The sequence below is a fragment of the Vipera berus genome (genome assembly GCF_964194415.1).
Source record: "Vipera berus genome assembly, chromosome: 1".
Lineage (NCBI taxonomy): Eukaryota > Metazoa > Chordata > Lepidosauria > Squamata > Viperidae > Vipera > Vipera berus.
The window spans coordinates 92,797,929-92,811,086 of record NC_138202.1 but is presented as its reverse complement, the minus strand read 5'-3'; the positions used below and the strand labels follow the sequence as shown (position 1 = coordinate 92,811,086).

The 13,158-nt window shown below is 38.6% G+C and overlaps 1 protein-coding gene across 1 annotated transcript in view; it reads left to right on the top strand.

Moving 5' to 3' along the window:
• Window positions 1-2,185, top strand: part of KIF18A (kinesin family member 18A) — a gene marked incomplete at both ends in the record, with an annotated part of 53,584 nt that extends 51,399 nt beyond the window's left edge. The window contains 2 exons of the mRNA XM_081328707.1: window positions 945-1,051; window positions 2,033-2,185. Of these exons, the coding sequence (XP_081184833.1) occupies window positions 945-1,051; window positions 2,033-2,185 (260 nt within the window). The remainder of the gene's footprint in view (window positions 1-944; window positions 1,052-2,032) is intronic.
• Between the last annotated feature and the right edge of the window lie 10,973 nt (window positions 2,186-13,158).

Below are 13,158 nucleotides of genomic sequence, written 5' to 3'. Positions count from 1 at the left end.
TAATTTAATCTTTTTAATTGTTTTTTAACTTTTGTATTTTGTATTGGTGTGATTTTAAAATGCCCTGTAAACCGCCCTGAGTCCTTCGGGAAAGGGCGGTATATAAATTTAATAAAATTAATTAAATTAAAATTAAATAACTGAAAAGCCATCCTCTAGGCAACACCCATCTAATGTGTAGGAGATCATAGTTACAACAACACTTAAAAGAAGTGACTTATGACCGACCATTGCAGGATTCCCATAATCACATGATCAAAATTTGGGGAACTTGGTAGCTTGCTATTGGTATTTGGTATTTATGATAGTTGCAGAGTCCCTGGGTCATGTGATCACCTTTTGCAACCTTCTGACAAGCATAGTCAGTGAGGAAGCCAGATTTACTTTGCAACCATGTTCCTAACTTAACTACTGCAGTGATTCCCTTAACAGCTTGGCAAGATATGCCATAAAGTGGGGAGGGGGGGGGAACCTCACTTAAACAACTCTCTTGATTTGCAACAAAAATCTTGTGGTCGTAAACCGAAGACTACCTGTACATAATTTGTAATTTTTTATATCACTCTGGACACTTCATACATTTTATGCATTTTAAGTCTATGTAACATTCAACTTGTATTTAATAGATTGTCAGCTCTTCTGGACATCTCTTTCCTATTATTACTTTGTGAAATTCGGGTTTACCGTGCTTCTGTCCTATTTTATAGTTTAAAATTATAGCTTTCAGTAATCTAATGCCCTCCATATGTATTAAACTAAAACTACATGATCTGCAGCCAACCAGTTAGTTGTAATCCAGCACAGCTGGAGAGCATCAGGCTAAATAAAGATGTTTTAACATTCAGGAAATTAATAAAATTAAGTTTTTGTTTTATTAATATACTTTTGGTGTTTTGTTTTGTTTTCTTCCCTCTCTTTAACATGATTTATTCTTTGTTTCCTAGGAATCAGAACAAGAACCTGGAAACGTAATGATGGGCTAAGAAAACTCAAAAATAATTTGAAGGAAAATGCATCAGTAGGCACAAAAGTGGGCCCATCAAAGGAAACAGTAAATCTAAAGTGAAAATAAACCTTCGTACAATTTTGATTTCTTAGCAAAAAGAGTGAAACTAACAATTCCTCTGCCACTTTCCCCATGTATGGTAATTGTGGAAATTAAAAATCCATTTTAATTTGCAAAGGCTTTTAATGCCACATCTGGCCTCTAGTTTATCATGTAATTGGAACCTTCATTAGACTTAAGGATTGCTTTGGCAATACTGTTCAATATCTTTGGTAGTCTGGATAGAATTTTCTATCATTTTCTCTCAACATGCTGAGTAAATTACAGAATGTGTCTCCTTTTGCATTCCATGCCAGTAAATGTTTCCCAAACTGAAAGTTTCCATACATGCTGGGTTATCATTCCCCACATTTAATTTTGTCTTAGATCACAGGACTTTCAGTCCAAAACATCTAGAGGTCAAACCATTGGAGAAGGTCGTTGGAGAAATTTTCTTTGCATATAGAACTATAAGTTGTCTTCAGATTGGATTGCGCCAATGGATTTTCATGCCTTTAGATACTTTTAAGTAACTCTTCTAGACTTATTGTCATTTTTTCCAACTTAAAAAAAAGACTATCCAATATCCTAATTCTTACATTAACAACTTGATGTGCAAAGAGATCATGAATCTTTTGTTCTCCATTTTTTTAACATTCTACCTATTTGGCGGATACATTCCAGGAAGAATTTATTTAAAAGGAAGGTATTTAGTTTTAAAATTTTTACTTAACTTCCTGAACAACTGAAATGTTAAAATATGTCTTTGTATATTTAGGTTTCTTACAATGTCTAGTTTTTTTGTGGCTTTTGTGGTGTGTGTGTGTGTGTGTGTTGTAGTCTAATTATTGTGAATAAAATTTTCAGTCAAAATTGACGTATCTGTAGCTTTTTACATTCGTCTGCTCTTAAAATTGATGCCCTTTAATCCTTATTCAGTATAAAAATATAAAATGATGCCCATGGATTATGTGTTCCTTGTTATAGACAAAAGTATTAAATTCCTATGAACTGAACTTGGCCAAAGCCATCTTCCTTCTTGACCAACAAGTAGCAGCCTCCAAGCTTAATCCAGATGCTTTTCTCTCACCAGCAATTCATCACTGTGACACACAGTTCAACAATATGCCATTACAGTAATAAACATTGAAGATGTTGAGTAGAATGAAAGTGAAAGGAAAGGCAATAAAAGGAAATTATGAAACTAGAGTAAGGGGGAAAATGGAATAACAAGTGATTTAGAATATTAAGTGAAATCATATAAATTAAAGTCTGACAGTCATGCTAAGATTGTTTTGTAAGCACCATGTGCTTTGGGGAATAATAAAGGTAAAGGTTCCCCCGCACATGCGTGCTAGTTGTTTCTGACTCTAGGGGCCAGTGTTCATCTCTGTTTCAAAGCCGAAGAGCCAGCGCTTGTCCAAGGATGTCTCCGTGGTCATGTGGCCGGCATGACTAGATGCCAAGGCACACGGAACGCTGTTACCTTCCCACCGTAGTGGTACCTATTTTTCTACTTGCATTTTTATGTGCTTTCAAACTGCTAGGTTGGCAGAAGCTGGGACGAGTAACAGGCGCTCACTCTGCTATGCGGCACTCAGGATTCGACCCGCCAAACTGCCGACCATTTGATCGACAAGCTCAGCGTCCTAACCTAATACTAAATACTAAATTGGAAGGTCCAAATAGCTCATATTGAAAGAGAACTGTTTCAATTATACAACTTGAACAAATTATGTGAATTTACATTGCCAGATTTAGTTTGTACAGTTAAAACTATTTTTGTAAGTAACAAGAAAATAGCTGCAGGGTTTTCTTCCAGGCATAGCCAATTGATGCCATCAGTATTCCTGATCATGTCCGTCATTGGCTCCTCACATAGCTAGTAGACTATGAGAGAATTTATGTCTTGTTCACAAAATACTAATGTTGTCTTGTTCAGTTTCTCAGATTTCATCAGTCGTTGCCTATTATGAACCTTATCTGGTGCAATAGTACAGAACATACATAATTGTGAACATTTTGACCAAATTCATTAAATGTGGTTTAATAATCATGTTAAGTATTGGAAAATCCATATACAAAGCATAAATTAAATCTGATACCTTTGAGGGGAAAAAAATCTGCTTCTAATTTGGCACAAAAGCCTCAGTAGCTAGAAGAGTTTCTGCTATCAAACTTGTTTCTGATAATTCTTTATGATAATATTAATGCTAATGTTTAAAAAAAGAACAAGTTGTACAGATTCCAGATACTTGCTGGTGTGGAAACATGTTTTTAATAACACATTATTTTTTTATTGAAAAGTTTTTAAATACATTTTAAAAACATAAACTCCCCCCCTCCCCCCCACCCACTTCCCCTTCCCCCCCCCCCCCGACGTCCCAGAGCTGAATACAGGGTATTAACTTTTACAAACTTAAGCTAAAATATGCTAACTAAAAAAACACTTTAAATTCTATTGCACTTTTAACTCCCCTTAAACATAACTAAATAATAATAACTAAATAATAACACATCTTATGATACTAATACTTATTCATATGCTAAATGAAACTTTAGTCCCATATTTATTCTGAATATAATCGATCCATCTTCTCCATTCCAAAATATATCTGTTGCGATTGTTCTTTCAAATATGCTGAGATTTTTGCCATTTCTGCCAGTCTTGCTGCCGTTATTAAATTCAACATCAATTTAGTTTCTATAACGGTACAATCTGTAATAATAACCAACAGAAATAACTGTGGAGAAAACCTTATCTTCTTCTTAAATATCTTCTGCATATTCCACCAAATTTTAATCCAAAAAACTTTAACTTTTTTGCAAGTCCACCATATATCTTTCACACCTCTTATCCTCAGGGCAAACTCCATGTCTCTGTATTGTATCATTACCACATCATTGTCAATCTTATCCATTTTATTCTCTGTTTCAGACATTTTAGCCTCCAATCTCAGATTATTTTGATTTACTTCTTCCACAAGTTCATCCAAACGCTCAATACAAGCTGCCAGCCCCTGAAATGCCAATAAAATGTCCTCTCGTATTTCCTTATTTTTCTCATCAATAAGCTCTGCCATTTGCTTAGATATTTGCTCAGATTGACTTTTTAAAGCATCTTGTAGATCTTTTAATGTCAATGCAGGTGTAGGTGCTGCGGGGGGTAGCATCAAAGTCTGTAGTACAGATTGTTGCTGAATTGGTGATGCGCCCGCACTTCTCGAAGTAGAAACTGGGTGGTTTAGAAGCCATTTTAACACCCAATTAACTTTCGTTTCTCACTTTCACTTTTCCACCCAAATTGCAACTTTATTACTTCCCAGTCAAAGATCCAAATCTTCAAATCACTTTTAAACCAATTTCAAATATTTTGCACAAAGTCACTTAATAACCCAATTTCTTCTTTCCACTCAGTCTTTCATTTTGTTTTATTTCCCTTGTCCTTTTGATCTTCACCGTTCTCTCTGGCAATTCACTCCCGCGCCATCTTCCTTCCTTTTAAAGTACACCGGAGTTAAAGATCATATACTTCCTATTTCAATATTCTCCTTTACAGCTCTGCTGTAAGTAATCCAAAGTACGATATTGATTGCAGGGATGGTTGCAGTGTCCTGCTCTGTTCCAAAACCTTAGAACAGAGGAGTCCCCGAGTCCAGAGCTGATTTAGGCTCCGAGGGAGCTCTCACCCTTCAACCCCCAGAATAATAATTCTTGGGGTCTAGGGGAGCTCTACCCTACCTGAATGCTCACCCTCCCCTCTTCTCCCGAGGGGGGGGTTCCAAACTGCAAAACAGCTGATTGTCGCTGTTTTCGCGATTCAACGGAAAACAACGGGGCTGACAGTCGAAACAACCACCATCGACGGAGCCTTGCCACCCAGAAGTCGGAACACATTATTTATTTCAATGTAAATAGCTCCTTTTTCAAAGAAAGAAGCTCTCATCAGACATATGCAAAGAAAGAAGAGAAACTGGGGTGAATTAGCTAGCTTTTCCTCCCTCTTGCCGTTGTTGCTATTCTTGTGTGACTTACAACAATGAATTTTCAGCTCCTAAATTTCCCTGAAGCATGTACAGATTGAGGAACAGTGATTGCAGACAGGAAATACCTGTAAATGGAAGATGACTAAAGTAGTAAAGATAAAACTCGTAGGGCAGGAAAAATTGTCCCTGCTCTAATATGCTTTTGTTTAAAATTATCCTGCTTTCTGGATTTGGCAATATAGAATATTATAATGCCTTCAATGAAATATAAAATAAAATATATTTAGGAACCACCCAACCTCACCTATCCACAGGCCATGAACAGTATAAGACGACCATAATGAAGTATCAAATGACAATGAGTGTTTTAAGTTCCTAAGTTGTAATAAAATTGGTATGTGCTTTTCTCAGAGAAGGTTTCCACAGAAGAATGCCATAACAAAAGTCCCCCTTCCTAGGTAATACTAAATTAATATTTGTAAGTGGTTGCATAATCAGAAGAGCCTCTGCCTCAACTAATGAAGGCAGATCGGTATCAAACGGCTTTTTCTCACATTGATTTTGTGATTGTTTTGGGCCCTTGTAAGTTAAGATCCTCTAAAAATAAAATGAAGCTCTTCCTTTGTGGATACATGGATGCATAATACAGAAGCAAGAAGATTTGGAGAAGACCAAGTCTTGGAAAATAGATAAAATAAAGGATGTTAGTTAAGTAACTTAGCTTGTGATACATTGTTACAAACATGAGCTTACAAGTATTCAAAGAAACAGTTACTGACAGACAATTTTGCAATCTGTTGTTCATTGAATCATTAAAAAGTAAAATATCTTGGAGTTAGTTTGCCGATTATTATCCTAATTCTGTGCTTAACAATTTTAAAATGAACTTCAAATCAGAATTCCCCAGCCAGCAAGCTGGCTAAAGAATCCTGGGAGCTGAAGTCCACACATTTTAAAGTAGCTGAGTTTGAAAAACACTACCTTAACTGATCTCTGGTTAAACTATCCCTGCTTAAGAATGATGTTTTCACCCATTATTTAAAAGGCAAAGAATACTGGAAGTTGAAATCTTCATAAAGGTGTAACTAAAGAGGTTTAATATGGGTTACTTACAGTATATGTCCATTTGAATGGGAGATTGCAATGTAGAATATGGAATCCAGCAATGACGTCTTCAGAAATACACTTAAAAATAATGTCTCTAGATTAAGTAGCTAAACAACATTACTAAGAGTAGCTTTTGCAGAAAGAAGCAAAAGGACTCAGACTAGCATCAACAAGATGTAAATCATGCTCCTTTTCTGCATGCAATGTAATGTAATGCAATATGTATGCCCAAAAGGTCCCTTCATGGATTACTGCCTTGTCATGGTGAAGGGGCTTGCATAATTCAATGAAGCTATGAGCTATGCTGTGCAGGGCCACCCAAGAAAGACAGGTCATAGCAGAGAGTTCTGACAAAACGTGATCCACTGGAGAAGGAAATGGCAGCACATTCCAGTATCTTTGCCATGAAAACCCTATGGACAATACCAAAAGGCAAAACGATATGACGCTGGAAGATGAGCCCCTCAGGTTGGAAGGTGTCCAATATTCTACTGGGGAAGAGCAGAGGGCTAGTACTAGTAGCACCAGAAAGAATGAAGCAACTGGGCCAAAGCCAAAAGGACGCTCAGCTGTGGATGTATCTGGTGGTGAAAGGAAAGTCCGATGCTGTAAAGATTTTTTCTCCATAGGAACCTGGAATGTAAGATCCATGAATCAAGGCATGCTGGACGTGGTCAAACGAAATGACAAGACTGAACATTGACATCTTAGGTATCAGCGAACTAAAATGGACAGGAATGGGTGAATTTAATTCAGATGACCATTAGGTATACTACTGCGGGCAAGAATCCCTCAGAAGAAATGGAGTAGCCTTCATAGTCAATAAAAGAGTAGGAAAAGCAATACTGGGATACAATCCTCAAAATGACAGAATGATCTCAGTTCGAATCCAAGGCAAACCATTCAATATCACAGTAGTCCAAGTCTATGCCCCAACCACCGGTGCTGAAGAGGATGAAATTGACCAGTTCTATGAAGCCCTACAGCACCTTATAGAACTAACACCTAAAAATGATGTCCTTATCATCATGGGGGATTGGAATGCTAAGTAGGAAGCCAAAAGATAACCGGAATAACAGACAAGTTTGGCCTTGGAGTACAAAATGAAGCAGGGCACAGGCTGATAGAATTTTGTCAAGAGAATACGATGGTCATAGCAAACACTCTTTTCCAACAACCCAAGAGACGGCTCTACACATGGAAATCACCAGACGGTCAACACAGAAATCAGACTGACTATGTGCTCTGCAACCAAAGATGGCGAAGCTCTATACAGTCAGTAAAAACAAGACCATGAGCTTCTCATTGCAAAGTTTAGGCTTAAACTGAAGAAAGTAGGGGAAAGCACTAGGCCACTCAGGTAGGAATTAAATCATATCCCTGTTGAATATACAGTAGAGGTGACAAATAGATTTAAGGAATTAGATCTGATAGAGAGAGTGCCTGAAGAACTATGGACAGAGGTTTGCAACACTGTACAAGAGGTAGCAACTAAAACCATCCCAAAGAAAAAGAAATGCAAGAAAGCAAAATGGCTGTCTGAGGAAGCTTTGCAAATAGATGAGGAAAGAAGGGAAGTGAAAGGCAAGGGAGAAAAAGAAAGATACGCCCAATTGAATGCAGAATTCCAGAGAATAGCTAGAAGAGATAAGAATGCCTTCTTAAATGAACAGTGCAAAGAAATAGAAGAAAATAATAGAATAGGGAGGACCAGAGATCTCTTCAAGAAAACTGGAGAGATGAAGGAAACGTTTCATGTAAAAATGGGCATGATAAAGGACCAAAATGGCAGGGACCTAACAGAGGCAGAAGAGATTAAGAAGAGGTGGCAAAATTACACAGAAGAACTATACAAGAACGAGCTTAACGTCCCTGATAACCACGATGAGGTGGTCACTGACCTCGAGCCAGACATCCTAGAATGTGAAGTGAAGTGGCCCTTAGAAAAGCTGAGCAACAACAAAGCCAGTGGAGGTGACAGTATTCCCGCTGAGCTATTCAAAATCTTAAAAGATGATGCAGTAAAAGTGCTACACTCAATTTGCCAGCAATTTTGGAAAACTCAACAGTGGCCACAGGATTGGAAAAGGATCAGTTTACATTCCAATTCCAAAGAAAGGCAGTGCCAAAGAATGTTGAAACTATCGCACCATTGCACTCATTTCACATGCTAGTAAAGTTATGCTTAAAATCCTACAAGCTAGACTCCAGCAATATGTGGATTGAGAATTACCAGAAGTACAGGCAGGATTTCGAAGAGGCAAAGGAACTAGAGATCAAATTGCCAACATACGCTGGATCATGGAGAAAGCTAGGGAGTTCCAGAAAAACATCTACTTTTGCTTCATTGACTATGCTAAAGCCTTTCATTGTGTGGATCACAACAAACTGTGGCAAGTTCTTAAACAGATGGGAGTACCAGACCATCTTATTTGTCTCTTGAGAAACCTATATGCGGGTCAAGAAGCAACAGTGAGAACTGGACACGGAAGCACTGATTGGTTCAAAATTGGGAAAGGAGTCCGGCAAGGCTGTATACTGTCGCCCTGCCTATTTAACTTATATGCAGAGCACATCATGAGAAAGGCAGGGTTAGATGAATCAAAAGTGGGAATTAAGATTGCCGGGAGAAATATCAACAACCTAAGATATGCAGATGATATCACTCTAATGGCAGAAAGTGAAGAAGAACTAAAGAGCCTCTTGTTGCCGGTGAAGAAGGAGAGTGCAAAACATGGGTTGAAACTTAACATTAAGAAAACCAAGATCATGGCATCCGGCCCTCTCAATCCCTGGCAAATAGATGGGGAAGAAATGGAGGTAGTGACAGATTTTATTTTCCTGGGCTCCAAGATCACCGCAAATGGGGACTGCAACCAAGAAATTAAAAGACGCTTGCTCCTGGGGAGGAAAGCCATTGCAAATCTAGACAGCATACTAAAAAGCAGAGACATCACCCTGTCAACAAAAGCGCGTATAGTCAAGGCTATAGTCTTCCCAGTTGCAATGTATGGCAGTGAAAGTTGGGCCATAAGAAAGGCTGAGCACCAAAGAATTGAGGCCTTTGAACTATGGTGCTGGAGAAGACTCCTGCGAGTCCCTTGGACTGCAAGGTGATCAAACCGGTCAGTCCTAGAGGAGATCAACCCTGACTGCTCTTTAGAAGGCCAGATCCTGAAGTTGAAACTCAAATACTTTGGCCACCTAATGAGAAGGAAGGACTCACTGGAGAAGAGCCTAATGCTGGGAAAGATTGAGGGCAATAGAAGAAGGGGACGACAGAGAATGAGGTGGCTGGATGGAGTCACTGAAGCAGTAGGCATGAGCCTAAATGGACTCCAGAAGATGGTATAGGACAGGAAGGCCTGGAGGAACGTTGTCCATGGGGTCATGATGGGTTGGACATGACTTCGCAGCTAACAATAACAACAACATGCCCAAAAGGAGCAGGGTAACTCAAAACCCTAGTGGTCACAAGAACATTCAGCACCCTACTATTCTGGCAGATACCGATATATGGAAATACGTATGTATGTATGTATTTCATGACATTGCACTTATACCCTTTGCTTTTCAATTTTCAGCTGCCATAGATAGTGTCTCCCCCCACCATGCTGCCTTCATAGCAGCAACCTTTGTGAGAGAGGATTGAATTTCCATCTTCCCAAATCAACATTCTAACCATTGAAATGTGTTCAAATATTAGTAGCTCGGGTTGCCCTTTGAATTGTGCGCTCTGACAGATGAGCACAATTCAAAGCGCTCTGAAGATGTCCCACCACCTCACCCTGAATGGAGACCAAATGTTTGCAGCCAAATCGCCAAGCTCGGAGATCAAACCAATGGGCCTATTCTAATCATTCCACTGGACTGATATTTGCTAGAAATCATACACAATAATCGGTTCTTTAAATGCAACTACTGCTAACCAAATCCTAAATGCAGGTAATAGTCAATAACAGTATCTGAACATGAAGATCAGTTTAATCTACAGGGAGAAACAATGAAGCAATCTTTGATTGGCCGTCGCCAACAAGCTTCCAAAAATAAGATTTATCATATTATCTTTAACAGCTAGTTGATTTACCCTTTATAGTTTCCATTTAGAATTTGTGAGGTTCTATCGACTTTATAAGTGTACAGTTAAGGTTTTAGTGTCCCCACCAACCCATGCGCTCACGGTCCCCAGTGCATGAGAATTATCTGTCCAGTTGTAACTATATATGACAAATGCAGCTGTGCAGAGTCAATCTGATCCCCATTGGGCTGAATAGAATATGATAATCGTACAGGAAAGATTGCAAAAATGTTACTGTTTGTACAGCTACATATTTTACATGTAAATCACACCACATAGAGATTGCAACCAGGTGAGATCAAGAGGTGAGGCTGAGTAGCATGTTTCCAGCCCATACGTACAATAAAATAACTCCTTGTTTCCTAGTTCTTTGTTTAGTTTTCCCAAGTATTTCTGCCATTATCAGTCACGATCCATTTAGCATTTGGATTCTATTAAAGAGTCAAAATCGTTTTCTTATTTTGAATTTTATAAACATTCTATGGAATGACATATTAAGAGCAGATAAATTGTTTAGATATCAAGTACAGGTTACCTCTTACATGCCCTGGGACAGAGACATTTAGCTGATGTGATACAGGAAGGGAACCATATGAGAATTATTAATACCAATTTTTAGATCATTAGTTGGATAAATCTCTGTCTTGTTCATAATATGTTAGATACCTAAAGGTTCATGGTTATTCGGTGACTCATTCTCCTGGCTAGGAAGAAGTACAGCACTGTGTTCTTATGTGTGGGTTGTTTGGTGTGCTAGCAAGTCTGATCTTTGTATATTTGGCATTTGCATTTGACGCACATTTTTTGACTACTGAAACTTCAACTTAAGTCCTAAATCAGAACTTCCTGGAAGGGTAGAGAGGAATTTGCTTCTCATATTTGACATGGGGTGCTAGTAAGCTCTCAGAAACCTTGTATGAACTGAAGGTTCAATATATATGAAGATCAGAACAGTATTCGTCAAAAGAACATGCGTAATGAAAAAAAGGCTATTAAAAGGTTATGCAAATATCTGGAAACTAATTTTAATGTTTTTAAAAAATGTATTTTCAACCATAGACTCTGACACTTATACTTGTTCAGTTTTACCCTAACATGCACACACATTCATACATACAGTATTCTTCTGAGTATTTTCTTTAGTACTGGGTGCTTGTTCAGAAGTCATAATAAAACAGACCTTCAAGAGGCTAACAAATAAAAAGTACAAGTGTACACATTAGGACATGCTTCTGGGTTTTTGTCAAATAAGTCATTTGATGCCTGCAACAGACTGTGCTAGAAAAAAAATCAAATTTTTGTTCCAAAGGCAAATTCTGCAACTGAAATTATGCAAATCTGTGCACCTGCTTATTTAATTTAAGCAGCTTAGGTAATTACAAATAAAGCCCAGCCATGGAGAGAGTATCAGTTTTGTTGTTGATTCTCCTGTTCATGGGCAATTCTTCTCTATTCTCTATTTTCCTTAGGAAAAAGAAAGAGGTCATTGCCTCCATCATATCTCTGTTCTTTTTTAAGCATGGTCAGACAGGTGGGGTAGGGAAATACTTTCTTAAACATTACGGTTTAAGGTGTAGCAGTCTGCTCTTATTGATATATTCAAATATATTTTTTCCTACTTGCAAAATATGTCTTGCGATGCTACAGCAGAGAAAAGTAGGAAAATGGAAAAAATATCTGAGATGAATGAGAGAAATTACAGTTGTTATTTTCTTCAAGTGAAGAGGAACTAAAGAGCCTCTTGTTGCGAGTGAAGAAGGAGAGTGCAAAACTTGGGTTGAAAGAAAACCAAGATCATGGCATCTGGCCCTCTCAATTCCTGGCAAATAGATGGGGAAGTAATGGAGGTAGTGACAGATTGTATTTTCCTGGGCTCCAAGATCACTGCAGATGGGGACTGTAGCCAAGAAATTAAAAGACGCTTGCTCCTGGGGAGGAAAGCCATGGCAAATCTAGAGAGCACACTAAAAAGCAGAGACATCACCCTGTCAACAAAAGTGCGTATAGTCAAGGCTATGGTCTTCCCAGTTGCAATGTATGGCAGTGAAAGCTGGACCATAAGAAAGGCTGAGCGCCAAAGAATTGAAGCCTTTGAACTATGGTGCTGGAGAAGACTCCCGCAAGTCCCTTGGACTGCAAGGCGATCAAACCGGTCAGTCCTAGAGGAGATCAACCCTGACTGCTCTTTAGAAGGCCAGATCCTGAAGCTAAAACTCAAATACTTTGGCCACCTAATGAGAAGGAAGGACTCACTGGAGAAGAGCCTAATGCTGGGAAAGATTGAGGGCAATAGAAGAAGGGGACGACAGAGAATGAGGTGGCTGGATGGAGTCACTGAAGCAGTAGGCGTGAGCTTAAATGGACTCCAGAAGATGGTAGAGGACAGGAAGGCCTGGAGGAATGTTGTCCATAGGGTCGCGATGGGTCGGACACGACTTCGCAACTAACAAGAACAACAGCAACAACAACAATTTTCTTCAAGACTTGAGTAAACTCAATGGAAGGAATTAAGATTAGAGAAAGGCTATAATAGTAAAAGACCTTTAAATGAGGACCCAGATTGTTGGGGGCAATAAGCTGACTTTGTAATAATGCCGCTTGGGGGGGGTGAAAGCCCTAATAAGCAGGCATATACATAGAATGAAGGCTATTGCTAAGCACATTTGATTTGTGCTTAGATTGTAAGCCGCCCTGAGTCTTTGGAGAAGGGCGGGATATAAATGGGATTAAAATAAAAAAAATAAAAAAAAATAAATGTTACGATGGTGTACTGAATAATCCAGATTTTTGCAGCCCAAATATAGGCTTCAATCATGGAGATTATCAATCATCCAGGTCATGGTTGTTTCAAAGGTGCTTTTCAAAAGCCAAACTGGACCTTCTTGGTTTTTTTCCTTGAAAACATTTTGCTTCTTATACAAAAAGAACTGACGAAGCTTCTT